A 16,204-nucleotide genomic window follows, 5' to 3' on the forward strand; every position below is an offset into this window, starting at 1 on the left:
TGCCTTTATGTTTGATAGTCATTCTGAGTCTGATCTCTAACATAAAGTCCTTTACAAAAAAGCAATTTTTTAGGCTTTTTGCTCAAAATGTTGTATTTTTGAAGATAAATATCCATATTTCAGTGGTTAAATTAAGTGGAAATAGTAAATATATAATGAAATGTTTTTTCCCCTTTTTGTTTGTTTGTTTATAGACATTATTGTTTGTTTGAAAGCAGAGGGTGTGTTCTTTAATTTGATATAATTTGTATGTTTATATTTTTATAGAAGATAATTTTTCCTGCAAGGAATTTTGTGAAACTTTTGTTAAAATCACAAAAATGCCGGTGGGAAACTTTTCTCAAAAAGGCTGGCGGTGAATGAGTTAAATAACAAATCCAATGATCTTTGTGTGACGTTTTATTTCCTGGTGAGGAAACGGCATTTTATACACTTAAATAAGAATAAATAATAATAAAAACGAACGTGTATGCATTTAAACAAAAGACTTTTATTTTGGGCTGACTGGTACTTAGAAAAGTCACTAGTCTTACATTTTTGGGCCTATTGACTTCAAACGTCATCACCGCACGTGCATCCGATGAAATGGTCAATATACTGTATCACGATACCATGGAATTATCATCTAATAGCTTCAATGCACCATGGTACCACAACAATAATTGTTTGACAAACATACAAACATGCTTTGTTTCGGTAAATGCATAACGCACGTGCCAAAACCCTGCTTTAACATTGTCATGCATCTTGTGTGACATCATATTTTACATTTAAAGGGCCTGCTATATTATGCACGCTTTTACAAGATGTAATAGAAGTCCCAGGTGTGCCTAGAATGTGTCTGTAAAGTTTTAGGTCAAAATACCCCACACAACCCATTTGTTATAGGATGTCCAAAATGAACCTATTTGGGCGGGAGCAAAAAAACATATGTGTGCCTTAAAATGCAAATGAGCTGCTGCTCTTTACTCCAGTGAGACAGTCAGTGTCTTCGGTTAAAAATAGATCTAAGACAGTATCTTTAGCTGCGTTAGTGCTACAATGTTCTTACAAACATATTTAGAAAGGCTTTTGGGTAAAGGTCAGTCAGTGGCCATGGGCGGGCCTTTGTTTTGTGAGGTCACATTAACGAGAATCAAAACAGCATTTGTAATGAGACTGCTCTGGTTTAATGGGAATTAAAAAAGGAGTGGGTTGATTTTTTTTCATTGTAGTGTGGTTGTGCTCACACACTGCCAACACACATGAATGTCCAAACAACACCTTGTAAAAGTAGATTTTGCATAATAATATTATGGGCCCTTTATATTATCCATGCTTCTTGCTGTTGCACTCTTACTCTAAATGCTTTGGCAACGGGCACCGCTGTCACAAAGTATCTCAACTTAAGTTGTCGTGATTTCAATTCCTGTTGTCCTGTTGTAATATGTCTGTTTCACAGCTTTATTGCTTTTGTTTTACGAGCTTCAACAGATGTGGCCTCTTTCAACATCAGTATGAAGTCTTTCGTTCACTTATAGATCTAGAAATAGCGCAGTAATACTGTAGACTAGAGTACAAAAGTGTTTAGTACTGTAGCACTGTTTCCAAACCCATGTCCGTCATTTTCATATATTAGCATAATGTTTATTTGTAGTGGGAAGTAATAGTCTAGATAAAAGCATGGGTCTCCCATGGGTAGTTGATCAATTAGATAAATCTCACTGTTAACTGTTCATCTGCATTGTTTAATACTAATTTATTCTATTTAAAGGGACGCTCATTTTTTTTGAAGGTGTGCTCATTTTCCGGCTCCCCTGGACTTAAACATTTGATTTTTGCCTTTTTGGAATTCATTCAGCTGATCTCAGGGTCTGGCGCGGCCACTTTTGGCATAGCTTAGCATAATCCATTGAATCTGATTAGACCATTAGCATCACGCTAAAAATAACCAAAGAGTTTTGATATTTTTCCTATTTAAAACTTGACTCTTTTGTAGTTACATCGTGTACTAAGACCGACAGAAAATTAAAAGCTAAGATTTTCTAGGCAGATATGACTAGGACTATATTCTCATTCTGGTGTAATAATCAACGACTTTGCTGCTGTAACATGACTGCAGGAGGCGCAATGATATTACGCACCATCCGAAGATAGTCCCCTTAGTAACTTTCAATGGCAGGGGACTATTTTCAGGCAGTGCTTAGTATCACTGCGCCTGCTGCAGCCATGTTGCGGCGGCGGGGTCCTTGATTGTTGCACCGGAAGGAGAGTATGGTCCTAACCATAAGTGTTAATTTTCCGTCAGTCTTAGTACACGATGTAACTACAGAAGAGTTAAGTTTTAAATAGGAAAAATATCCAAACTCTTTGGTTACTTTTAGCGTGATGCTAATGGTCTAATCAGATTCAATGGATTGTGCTAAGCTATGCTAAAAGTGGTAGCGCCAGACCCTGAGATCAGCTGAATGGATTCCAAAACTGTAAAAAAAAATGTTTAACTCTAGGGGAGCTGGAAAATTAGCCTACTTTCAAGAAGAGTGGAGTGTCCCTTTAATGTCGCAATGCATTCTAATATGTTTGTGCTGTAGTCCCAACATAGACTCTCATTTAGACATCTCATTTAGTATCATTTCATAGCCTGTTACGCAAGTTACGAAATAGTGGAAACTGTTCAAAATCTACTCTTATTTTCAGGAAAATCTGGCCCCCGATTTCCTTCAAGAAAAACTACCGTTTCACCAGTGGCTAATGCAACTCTTTCTTCCATAGGTATTAAAAACACTAAAGCAAGTCTCCATCTTCAAAAACAAACGAGTCTACAAATAAAGCACTGCATTCAGTTAAATAGAAACAAAATGTACATTGTACATCCCAATCCACTTTGGTTCAAAAATGTTATCTATATTTGCCCCAAAGTGTCAAGGACTTATCAAGGGAACAAGAAACAGCGGTGATGTTTCACAGTCGTGTTTTACAGAGGTGTGACTTTTGTAGGGATGTTGATTTTTAAACAGTGGCTGCTAAGCGTCTAAAAAGAAGCTGTTGGTTTTTGCGGATCAAGCTATTTCAGCGCTAGCATTTCCCAAATGCAGACAAGCACAGTAGGACGTGCAATGTGCAAAAGCGACAAATCTCCAGCTACCTCGCTTGCTTTTATAGCGTCACAAGATGTCGCATCACACTGATGATTTTGCTGATTGCCGCGGTAACGGAGTGGACAAAATGGGGTAATAGTAATAATAATGGTAGGATGTCCTTTCGTGCAGATGGAAGCCTGAAAAAGAGAAGTCTAAGAATAAATGTGTTTCATTTGCATGTTATGCCTAGAGGGGAAGGTGTGGGGTGATTGAGATGTGTGGTAATCGGCTTTGACAGGAGACAACAGTCCGCCTAATTGCTACACCTCAAGGTGATGAAAACACAAGTTATCTGTGATTGATACACCTCTGGTGGAACCATGTGTAGGTAGCAATCGAATACTTTTGGTTTCATGCAGCTCACTTGAGTATAATCTCTTTGCTTCATTTCGTTCGCTGTAACAAGCACATCATTATATCCGGTTGTTAATTAGTCTTTTAATTACTGAAGACTTTTTATTCAGATGGAAAGTGAGAAAGTGATGAAAGCCTCACTATTGAAATGTAAAGCAAAAAAGCATATGAAAAAATCACTGAAGAATGTAGGACTATGCAAACATGCAGATTTGTAATTCATGCTGTAATTCATGTGTTGTGAACGTAAGGAAATGAAGACAATGTTCTCTCCGCCAAATCTAATCGTATCTAACAGCACTTCTGTTGCATTTCCTCGTGTCATTGACTAACCCTCTGCCATCTCTCTTTTCTCTCAGCTGCGTTGAATATTAGCACATCAGTTAGTCACAACTTCGCAAATATCAGTTGGATTCCAGGCAATGAACAATCGGATTCAGAGTTATATGTTGCGTTTATGAACAAACGTAAGCTTCTCTTACTGTTTTGTCTTTGTAGTGGCATTTGTACTGTTTGCAAAGTTATAATAAAATAAATATATATCATAAAATGAAAGCTTAGTTTTATGCTATGTTTGGAGATGTGTACTAGCTTACTTAATGTATGTTGTGATTATGAAGTATGTGTGCATATTGTATGTATTTTATTCACAATATGCAATTTTCACGAGGTTTCGTAATACAGTCACGTAAATTTTTGATTCTTTTTTGTGATGATATCACGAATTTTCACGTTTTTTCGTGACCGTATAACGAATTCCTGTTTTCGTGTGATTATCACGTATTGGTTACTCAACTGCTTTTCCTATTTTCAAACCATTGTCGTTTCGGTTTAGGGTTTGATTTGGTGCTTGCATTAGAATGTCACTTTATGTATTGGTTTATACTATTTTTCTGATTATTTTTTTATATGTCGCCTGGCGTTAGAGTTGGTTTTGGGTAGGGATGTCATTTTATGTAAATCTAACTCTAAACCGAAGCGACAATGGCAAGAAAACAGTTGAGTAACCAATACGTGATAGTCACACGAAAACAGGAATTCGTTATACGCCATGAAAAAACGTGGAAATTTGTGATAATATCACGAAAAAATAATAAAAGAGTTACATGACTATATAACAAAATTTAGTGAGACTGGGCTGGAGCTATACAACAAAGTATACTGGCTTACCCATTATGCAATGCATTGACTTTGGTCTTAACATTTCTGATGTGATGATCCCAAATATTTGCATTATTTTATTAGACTATAAATAGTTAAGACTTTTCCTTCACTGATTTAAACACATAGCATACTGTTTTATTGTACAGTCAGTGCAGTAAACTAGTACGCCATTCCAAACATAGCCTTTAACTTGACATTTTTACAATATTATTATACCCAGAAAGCAGACGACTGCACTTTAAATTCTGCTGGGTTATTTTTAACTCAGTGCTGGATAAATATTTGACAGAACGAATGTTGGGTTAATAAATGAACCTATACTAAGTTGTTTTAATGCAATGCCGGCTTGTTTCAACTCATGGTTTGGTTAAGAACCATTCAGGTTCATTTATAACTCAACATGTGTTCTTCTGTCGAAAATATTTACCCAGCAATCATCGGGATAGCAAAATTAAAGTAAACACCACCGTTTTTCAATATTTTACTATGTTTTTACCTCAACTTAGATCAATTAATACATATCTTTTTTCAATGCGTGCACTTTTAATCTTTGTACAGCGCTTCGTGAATGTGTTTGCATTTAGCCTAGCCCCATTCATTCCTATGGCTCCAAACAAAAGTTTTATTTCATGCCACCATACTTACTCGTGTAACTACTCATGTAACAGTCTTTAAAAAGGGAAACATGAAAGTGTTTGGTGGCTTCTAAATTCATCCCTGTTTGGAGCCATAGGAATGAATGAGGCTAGGCTAAATGCTAACACGAAGCGCTGTACAAAGATTAAAAGTGCACGCATTGAAAAAAGATAGGTATGTATTAATTTGTCTAAGTTTAGGTAAGAACATAGTAAAATATTGAAAAGCGGTTGTGTTTTGCTTTAAGAGTGTTCGGGCCATATCCAGGCTGAAGTCGGCAACTTTGGTGTGGATTCGGCCCAGAGTCGTCTGCTGTCTGGGTAGATTAATAATATCTACTGATATTTACCACTACACATTTATACGTTTATATAATTATTGTTTGGCCCCTAATACACAAAGTATATATGATGTCTTTTAGATGGATAGTTCACGCAAAAATGAAAATTTTGTCATCATTTACTCACTTTCATGTTATTACAAACCTGTAGAAATGTCTTTGTTTTGATGAGCACGAATGAGGATATTTTCAGGAATGTTTGTAACCAAACCGATCATAAGCTCCATTCACCTACACAGTAGGAATAAAGAATACTATGAAATGAATGGGGCTCGTAAATGGTTTGGTTATAGACATTCCTCAAAATATCTTCCTTTGTGTTCTTCAGAAGGGCATTTATACAGTGTTGTAACAACATAAGAGTGCGTAAATGATGACAGAATTTTTGGGTGAACTCTCTCTTTAACTCTTTCCCCGTCAGCGTTTAAAAAAAAAGTTGCCAGCCAGCGCCAGCATTTTTCACGTTTTTTACAAAAGTTTAATTCCTTTCAGAAAATGTTCTTCTGTAAATATATAAACAAACAATATATCAAATGAAAGAACCAACCCTCTGCTTTCAAAAAAAAATAAAAAATCTTCATTAGTTCTCTTTTTATCACTTCTCAAATCTGGGTAGGTTTCTTCAAAAACACCCAATTTTGAGCAAAAAGCTGAGATGATTGCATTTTTGTGAAGGACTTTTGATAGAGATCAGATTCTGAGCAATCTTTAAAACATAAATGGAGATCGTTCTCTTTCACGTGAGGGGTTGTATAATTATGCGGAATAATAGCGTTATTGCGGAAAGCCGGAAATTCTCGTCATTGGCAGGGAAGCGTTTTCTCTTAATTGACGAGTTATCTCGTCAATGGCGGGGAAAGAGTTAACATACAGTACTGTTCAAAAGTCTTAGGCCACCATGACACCATTATGTATAGTGACAATGTAAATAATTTCTTTATTAGAGTACAACAGAAAATACATGAAATTTGTATGTAAAGCATAAACCCGTTCAAAGCGTCTACAGCAGGCACATATTTTGACATGACGTGTAATGCAAATAGGTTCACATGACGCGCCAAACACATATTTTGACATGACGTGCAACACACATAACCGGCTAAATGCATATTTTGATGAGCTACGCATCATGCGCATCATTTTTTGTGTAAATATTTCCTGTATTTTCTGTTTGTGTGTTAAGAAAGAGACCAAAAAATATATATGCATGGTCATTATAAAACAACATGGCTGGTGGTGTCATAATACTTTGGCGCAGTACTGCATGTATTTAGGCAGTAGTGATCTCGAAGCCTAGAATACTAACACAACTTCACCCACTATGTACGTCTTGTAGGTGAAGGTAACTGGAAGATATCTGATGCGCTAAACTCTTCTAAGACTTTCCACGTCATTGAAGGGCTCGAACCGGGAACCGAATACACAGTGCGTCTTATGACTAAAAGCTGGGTCGATAATTCTAGTATTTTTGAAGACGTTATCAGGACCAGGGCCAAAGGTGAGGAGAAGAAAGTCTCCAAGATAACAGAGAACGAAAATAATCTCATCAAGAGTACAAGCGACATCCCATAATGCAATTATCATGCGTGGTGTGATTCATGTCCATCCAAGAGCATGTGTGAGGACTTCATAAAAAGAATTATCAGACAAAGCCATTGATTAATTAGACAAGCAGTCTGGCAGTTTAATATTAATATCCGCACATTTCCATTCAGAGTCGCCTTTCATTTAGCGTCACGTGTTCTCGTGGATATCAGCATTCAGTGAAATGTCCTCGGGGTTGTGTTGCTAAGAAAACGTTTTGTGTCTCACAGGTTTGGCCAGTATTCACGGAGGCATCTCTAACCAGGGCTGGTTCATCGGGCTCATGTGCGCCATAGCGCTGCTCACCCTCATAGTCCTTATAGCATGCTTCGTCAACCGAAACAAAGGAGGAAAATATTCAGGTACAGTATACTGATGAGTTACCTTGTGAATGTTAATCGAAATGTCTGAAATGATGGTAATTCTTGTGCAAGAATGTTAAAGAAACAGGCTTGATGAGAAGTACAAATACAAAAAAATAAACATTTGAATATCACATTCACACCTTGATCATCACAGTAGCATTTGAGAGGTGTTAATGCATTTATATATAGAGCGTTTTGCACATTCTCTTTAGGGCCTGCAAATTAAGTCTGTTTCAAGGTTCTTGCCTATAACGTTGTATTTTTTGTTACTTTGAATAAAACCGATCTCTTAAACCGCCTTTACTTTAAGAACTGTGAAAGTTTTTATTTAAATTATCGGACAGAAACAGCACGTGTCAAATGTAGCCATTACAGGTGTTAATAGGAACAGGATTCACATGGTGCATGATGCTGTATAAAATAATAAACATACTAATTATGTAAAACACTGTGAATATATGAAGATGTATTATATTGTACAATTATAGGCCATCTTTAAGATTTCTTCAGAATTTTAGAATATAAAAAACATATACACTCTAAAAAACGGCTGGGTTATTTTTAACACACAGTCCCTCCAGGAAAACGCGATTATGCGAGTGCATGATTTAATGCATAATCAGCAAAAGTCTGCATATTTATGCGCTGAAAGCATTTTTTTAAATACGCCGCACTTTCGATGCAGATTTCTATGCGCAAAATATGCGGGGGCTTGCATGATTTCATAATCCCCGCATTTGTTTTCAAAAATCAAATATCTTAGCAGAAAGTAAAAAAATTGGCATTTACCTTACACAAGCGCAGCCATGCCCCCTGTTGCCATGGGAACGTTATGAAGTTCCCGCAACTTTTGCAAGTTTTTTAAGAAAACGTGCCACAAGATCAAGAATTTTTGCGGAAGGACTGAAAGGTGGGTCAAAAAGGACAAACCCAGGTGTTGAGTTAAATTAACCCATTTTACCCAACAATGAGTTAAAGAGATCTAGAGATCTTCACGGGTCCGGTCAGGTATAATATTAGCACCTCGGGTAATTTAAAAGGAATGTGTTTTTGCTGAACAGACCCAAGAAGACCCAAACTATCTCGCGTGTGTGCGTCAGGTCCTTTTCCGACCCTCCTTCTCTGTTTTCCAGGAGCGTTGCAACATTGTGTGGCTTAAATTTTGTTGAGCCAGACCTGTCAATCAGTTTTGAATGCACGTTTTGGCGGTTGCCTTGGTGTCATCGTCAGATAACAAATTAAATAAATGGAGCCAAATTGGTCGTGAGGCCACCAGGGTTTTTTTTCTGTCTGACTGACTGGTGCATGCCGGCTGTTGACTGCACACACGACGTGCTGTTTACATTCAGGTCCAGTCAAGTTCACTCTAATTTTGTCAGGTTTTCCTCGAGTTGGGTCCTTCTTTTTAAAGGAAAACACCACGTTTTTTTATATTTTACTATGTTCTTACCTCAACTTAGACGAATTAATACATACCTATCTTTTTTAATGCATACACTTAATCTTTGTTCAGAGCGTCATGAATGTGTTAGCATTTAGCCTAGCCCCATTCATTTCTTATGCTGCGTTTACACCAAAGCGCGAGTGATTTCAATGTTAAGTCAATGTGAAGACACATTAACGTGCATCTGGATGTCCCACGGCGCGGATGAGGCATTTGGCGCAGTGCAGAAAGACGCGTTTCCACCTCATTTGCGCGTCTAGCTCGTGCGAAAGGCGCGAATTGAGCATTGTGTGCGGTACGTGCGAATGGTGCTTTTTGTGCATTTTGGTGCGAAGTAACATCATCACTCCTGACTACTCCCACTTACTCTCAAACTTCAGTCAATATTACTGCGCCTGAGGTCGAAGTGCTGCAAACTCTATACAATATAGTTCTCGTTTTTGAATATAAGTTAATATAGGCTCATAATCATTTATCAAATTTTTTTATTTTATGTTAAAAACATAGAATAAAAAACCTCATACAGGTTCACAACAACACAATGATGAGTAAATGATGACAGACTATACATTTTTGGGTAAACTTTCCCTTTAATGCACTTTGTATCAATTAAAAAAATATATAATTTATATCAGGGATGGGCAACTTTGGTAATGACGAGGTCCACCATTTTTCTCCTTTATACCAAGCGGGCCAGAACCTCACGCACAATTTACATCATTCTTAATTTTCTCTATTAAAAAACGCAATATACAATGAACCGGTCTTTAAAGATTATAACTATAAAACTTAGCAATTATGCTAAGTCTAAATTCTCATAACTGTATTTTTTAGTGGGCAAAGCATTTTTAGATAAAACTTTAACATCTGTAACAAGCAAGGCACTTTTAAATTAGTATAGATGAGTTTCTCATCCCGCCCTTAGAGAACAAAATTATTTAAAATAAATAATACATAAATTCAAAACAGGTAAAAAATTGTACCTTTCAAATCTGAGAGCAATTCTGGCCCGAGTCCAACCCGTCACCCAAACCAGTGGCATTGTTTTTAACCCGACTGATCCGAATGTAAACTGACGTGTGTGCAGTCTGCACCCATGGTGGCCTCGCAACCAATTTGGCGAGCTTTTTTATAACCAATTTGGCGAGCTACTCCATTTGTTTGTATGACGATGACACCAAGGTAACCGCTAAAACGTACATTTGAAATGATCTGACATGTCTGTCTCAACGAAAATTTACCTTTCGCCAGCGACACAATGTCGCAAGCGCTCTTGGCAAACAGAGGAGAGGTTTGAAAAGGACATTAACACACATAGTTCAGGGCTTCTCGGGTCCGTTCAGCAAAAACATATTCATTTTAATTAACCCGAGACCAGATTATTGTACCTGACCTGTGTCCGAGGCACGTGTGAAACTTTTAGACCCGAACCTGATCGAATCTCGGGTCGGACCTCGGGTTTTCGGACCTGTGAAGACCTCTTCTTCACATAAGCCCAAACACGGGACTATGCTTACTGTGACGATCCGCGGGACCTAGCGCCCCCTCCTGGTTTGGAGGTTTTACGTCCTAATACAAAAATCATCATTTTAAAAGTATTTGATTTAGTATAATATGGTCCAGCGGGCCGTATTAAAATTAACCCCGGGCCGTGTGCGGCCCCCGGGCCGCCAGTTGCCCATCCCTGATTTATATAAATATCTTATTTAAAAATATATATTTATTAGTCTCATGAAATTGGCAATGTTCTCTTCTTTTGATTCAGTTAAAGAAAAAGAGGATCTACACCCAGACCTGGAGTCCCAGGGCATAAACGACGACACCTTTTGTGAATACAGGTATTTTCCAACCAGTTCTCACAGCTTTTATAACGGCAAAATAACACTGATCTCTGTTACTATTTCCTTTTTAATCTGTGAATCTTTTTCTGGTTCGAAAGCAAGCACCAAACCAGCCCGAGCTCTGGACGTGCAGCAAGCTAAAGTAACCGCCACACGTGTACAGTACGTGCTAAACAATAACAACAAAAACAATGTTGTTCACACATCAATGCCATTGATGTGTTCCTGTTTCACGTTTACCTGTTTTTGTGAGTAGCTTAGACGTTCACGCTACGCATGTAGCTTCAACGTATGAATGAAAACATCTTTGTTTTGATGGATCTAACAAAAGGAGATAAGAGAAAACAGTCTGGTTTAATTAATAGGCACTTATCTCTAGTGCTGAAATATCTTTGCTTGTTTCATTAATCTCTCAGTGACTCAGAACAATCTCTGAGAAAATAAATTTGTAGTGACAATTAAAAAATTGAAAGGATTTAAGATCATCCAATAAGTTTTCATTATAAATTGGAAGTTGCTCGGCTTGTGCAAGTGTCAAATATGCGTTGAAAATGTATGAGGCTTCACTGATAAGGTCGAGTAAAGTTCATGCATGCTCAATAGGGCACATATGACACCCACCCACTTTAAGGCACTTATAGTGTATAAGTGGTATTAAATCAGAAATGAGCTGATTTCAGATCTTCTGTCGAGTTTGTGGTACTATACGCTCTTTAAAATAAAGGTTCCTAAAAGTGTTTTTGTCTTGCTTTATGGTTCCATTAAGGACCTATAACATTCACAGAACAAAAGGTTCTTTGTTGTGAAAGGGTTCTGCAGATTTAACAAAATTTTACTAAAACCTCTGTGGGAAAACCAAAGTGGATCTGTTATGGCATCTACTATTTGTGACCCTGGACCACAAAACCAGTCATAAGGGTCAATTTTTTTTTATTTTTTTTTTGACATGTATACATCATCTGAAAGCTGTAAAAATAAGCCATCGATGTATGGTTTGTTAGGATAGGACAATAGTGGGCTGGGATACGGTTATTTGAGGGTGCAAAAAATATGAAAATATTGAGAAAATTGCCTTTAAAGTCAGTAGCAACTGCATCCACTCCCAAAAGTTTTGATAGATTATTTACGGTTGGAAATTTACAAAATATCTTCATGGACTTTTATTCTTCCCATCAGTGGTTCTCAAAGGGGAAGTGAGATGACATTTTATAAAATACATTATTTTATCATAAATTCTGTTTAGTTAAATCTCAAATTTAATGATGTATAATTTAATATGTTTTGTTTATTAAAATTTAAGTTTTAGAATGTTTTTTATGTTGTTCATACTTTTCTTTGGGGGGCGGGCTTGAAGGGATTCACCGTGCATAAGGGCACGGTAAAAAAAGTTTGACTACTGCTTTACATAATATCCTAATAATTTTTGACATAAAATAATTGTTGGCTATTGCTACAAATATACAAGTGTGACTTAGAACTAGTTTTGTGGTCCAGGGTTACACTTACCGTTTTAGTAGATTACCAGACAGTACAATCTGCAATAATATCTTGTATTCTTTTATATATATTTAATAATTTTACTGTTTTCTTAGTCGTCTTTTATGTAGTAATGCTGCTTTGAAACTGAATCACTGCAAAGAACCCTTTATCAGCACATTTATTTTTAAGAGTGTATAGACGCATGCACTTTGTTTAAAACAAGAGTCAGTTTGAAAATTCATTGTCCTGTCTACATAAATAAATACTGTGCAAAAGTCTCAGGTACATCATCTGGCCTCAAAGAGAGAGAGAGAGAGAGAGAGAGAGAGAGATTTACATGTTTTGCTTTAGTGTATCTTTAAAGTTTGAAGATGCTTGGAGCAACATGACTAGATGCTGCAGTATTATTAAGGCAAGTTGTAAATAAATAAGTTAAGGCACTTGTAAGAAAATGCTGTTTTTTATTTATTTTATTTTTCCAAAAATAATGCCACAAATATATTTTATTGATCAACTTCTATTACCTAAATCAATATTAGATGTAACCAATTTTTGTTTTGGTAGATTTTCATTTCATCTTCTTCAGGTAATTCCAAACTTACTCAATGATGGTGAGATCAGATCCCAGACATAGACCTTGTTCACACTTTCAGTCCAAATCTGACTTGCATCCGATTTGACAGATTCACTGTCCATATTGTGCATCACAACTGTTCTGATCCAATCTGTGCGTCCTGTAGCGTTCTGCCGTTTTCCGGTTATCTGCAACATTTCTATGGCAATGATGTTACGCTGGCACAGCAATCTGCCTCCACATCTGATGTGTTTACACCAGTGGCGGCTCGTGACTGCTCATCCGAGGGGCGCTAATTCAAAATAAGTCTTCGGAGTGTCATGTGTGTTGCTTGCGTTTTCAAAGTGTCTGTTTGTTGCGTCGTGTGAACCGTGTGAATTACGTGTTTTGTCAAAATAAGCACTCGCGTCAAAGACACTCCCTTTGACACAACTTTGATTATGCATGAGATTATGCGAATATCTGGCAAACGCGAGCGTCTCTTTTATCAAGAATCCTTTAGACGCATCTGCAGCAGGCACTTATTTTGACAAGACACGTGATGCACACAAGATCTCTCGATGCGCAGAACAGATGTTTTGAAAAAAGGAACCACACACATGACGGGCTACATACATGTTGTGACAAACTTCGCATCGAGCACCCTCGAAAAAAGAAGTCATCGGCCGCCACTGGTTTACACTTTATGTGACGCGACAGCATGAAATGACCGAAAAGTTACACAAATGGGATCAGAGCGGTCAGACAAAAATGGATTTCCGGAAATGCGATTTGAAAAGGATTTCAAACCACCTCTGGATGTAGCCTGAAATGGATTAGAAAAAATTGATTTCATTTGATTTTTGGCCGTTCACACGTTTTAAATGTGATTGGATTCCATTCGGATATGCACCAAAATCGGATTGGACTGACAGTGTGAACAAGGTCATAGTCCGGCTACTTTAAATAAACTTGAATTTGGTTATTGGTAATGTCCTTTTTGCTGAAACAACTTGTGAGATGTGAGATGGAAATTCCAACATGTTACCAAAGTCAGCAGTGATTACAAGGTGTTAGTTTAGTTTAATTAATTAATTAATTTTATTTTATTTATTTTTAGAAGTCTATTCAATTTTCAGACAGGACAAAATTTTGCCTCGTTTCAGCCTAGACACCAGGGCTGTGTTTCGACGACTATTAGACATCTTTTAAATGCAAAATTGCTTGCTGGTCTCTGTCTGGGCCATACCAATTCCTAATTATAATAAAATCTATATTTTCTTACTTTTTTAACAGTAAATGACAAAAAATGTCTAGAAATGTATATAAATTAAATGTACTATTGACACACTATAGCTACTATAAAACAGTAAACATCTTATGCACATTAGATTATTAATAAAAAAGACTTTTGCACAATATTGTACATGGGAATGTTGCTGGAAATATTTCATCCAATATTAACATTCTGTCATTATTTACCTGCCCTCATATCATTACAAACCTGTATGCTGCTGTTTTCTCAGTGGACCACAACAGTACACATTTTCATAATCTCCTTTTTGAATAAAATAAACCTTTCTGCATTATCGTTCAATTGAACAAATAAAATCCTAGTTTTTCAACAGCCTGACAGTGAGTAAATAGTGACAGAATTTTCATTTTTGGCACAACGATCACTTTAACATGACACAATAATTGATTCACGTCAAATAAGTGAATGAATGAAATGCTTGAGAGCAGAAATCCATAGCTCTTATAGAACGTGCTTTAAAAGTCCTTGACATTGATTTAGACTAGAAGAACTCAACAAGGACAAAGACAGTCGTGTGACTCAGTCCTGACACTCTGTGTCTCCCTGTCTTACACAGCGACAATGATGAGAAACCACTGAAAAGCAGCCAGCATTCCCTCAATGGCGACTTGAAAGGAGACAGCGGAGATAGCATGGTGGACTACGGCGATGAGGACGCTCACTTTAATGAGGACGGCTCCTTTATCGGCGAATACTCGGGATGCAAAGAAAGGGTCTCCACGGAAATTAAGGCAAACAATCAGAGCACGGCGTAATGGACCACGGACAAATTATTTCTCGGACAAGCTCTCACAAAAGGTCAGTCGAAAGGGAGTAGGAGGAGGAAGACTGCAAAGCGTCGGCGTAATGGAACTCGAAGGACACTTTTGCAATTAATGTGTTATCTTCAAACTCTCAGTCATACTCACATCATTTTACGTACGAGGCTTATTTTGAGTTTTTTGATCGACAACATCAGTTGTGCATACATCTGTGAGGTGTTTTTGTATCGAAAATTGTTCGCTACTTCAGAGCTGCCGAAACTTTGTTTGTTTTCATGAACGCGAAACCTGATGCCGTACGTGAGGAGATCGTCCGTATGTTTCTGGTTTCTTCTTCATTGGTGTCATCATGGCGAGTTTAATGTCAGGGTATGAACTTTGTATTATTATTTTTCCATTTTGAACAAATTTTATTGACATTTTATATTTCAGATACTGTATACTGTGCATTTGTTAAATGTGGATTATTATTTGTACAAAAGAGTTGTTGCTTAAATAATCACAGTTTGTGTTGGAGTCCAAAAACGCAAAGGCAAAATAAGGGTTGACTCACTTAGCATCAGTCTCACGTGCATTGTTAAACATTTTTACTTTGAGCTGATCTAAATTAACAGTTCAGGTACTAACAAGCATCACATTTACATTACAGTGAGTCTGTTGCTGCTTTTAACCCATTTTACAGTATATTGTTAATAAAACACATACACATTTTCACACGTTTGAAAAATACGACTTTTTGTCGTAGATTAACTTTGATATACTGGTAAGTGTGGCGTAACAAATTACATTGTTATGGATTACGTAATACAGGGTTGTAATTCCCAAATCCATTTTGAATTTTTATTTAAATGTTTATCAGAATTGGTCGAAACGTTTTTTTGTTTTTTTTTTGTAAGAAATCCTGTACAATGTTTTTCTGTACAAACATTTTGTTTGCATGTTTAAAGCTGTCGAATGAGGTTTGTGTGCAGATTTGACATTAAATTGCATCGTTTGTTTCTTCGTCCCGGCTATGCTGACTCCATGATGGCTTTTTCCTCTTGAAAGCTCCAGGTAAATGAACGTCTAAGCATGAGAATGTTTCACACAGCTTTCATTTTCCCAGCATACAGGCATCCGGCTGAAAGCGTGAAGGTAAAAACTGAGCGGTAATGACAAGCGATTGGAGTTAACGCATTGAATATTGCATACTGCGGGTGCTGTCTGTAAAAAGACGTATTGTAAGTAAAGATCTATAAAATCGTACATC

The 16,204-nt window shown here is 37.0% G+C and overlaps 1 protein-coding gene across 9 annotated transcripts in view; it reads left to right on the forward strand.

Moving 5' to 3' along the window:
• chl1b (cell adhesion molecule L1-like b) overlaps nt 1–15,966 on the forward strand; it is a 130,628-nt gene extending 114,662 nt beyond the window's left edge. For 5 of the 9 annotated variants that reach the window (XM_055212662.2, XM_055212664.2, XM_055212663.2 and 2 more), the window contains 7 exons: nt 1,465–1,494; nt 2,677–2,751; nt 3,833–3,940; nt 6,950–7,111; nt 7,428–7,559; nt 10,772–10,844; nt 14,751–15,966. In XM_055212662.2, coding sequence (XP_055068637.2) covers nt 1,465–1,494; nt 2,677–2,751; nt 3,833–3,940; nt 6,950–7,111; nt 7,428–7,559; nt 10,772–10,844; nt 14,751–14,949 — 779 coding nt within the window. In that variant the 3' untranslated portion in view covers nt 14,950–15,966. Of the gene's footprint in view, nt 1–1,464; nt 1,495–2,676; nt 2,752–3,832; nt 3,941–6,949; nt 7,112–7,427; nt 7,560–10,771; nt 10,845–10,945; nt 11,010–14,750 lie in introns of all 9 variants that reach the window. The other 4 variants (XM_055212667.2, XM_055212668.2, XM_055212666.2 and 1 more) reach the window with 4 other exon arrangements.
• Nucleotides 15,967–16,204: the final 238 nt, after the last annotated feature.

Source organism: Misgurnus anguillicaudatus, chromosome 8 (assembly GCF_027580225.2).
Source record: "Misgurnus anguillicaudatus chromosome 8, ASM2758022v2, whole genome shotgun sequence".
Taxonomy (NCBI): Eukaryota; Metazoa; Chordata; class Actinopteri; order Cypriniformes; family Cobitidae; genus Misgurnus; species Misgurnus anguillicaudatus.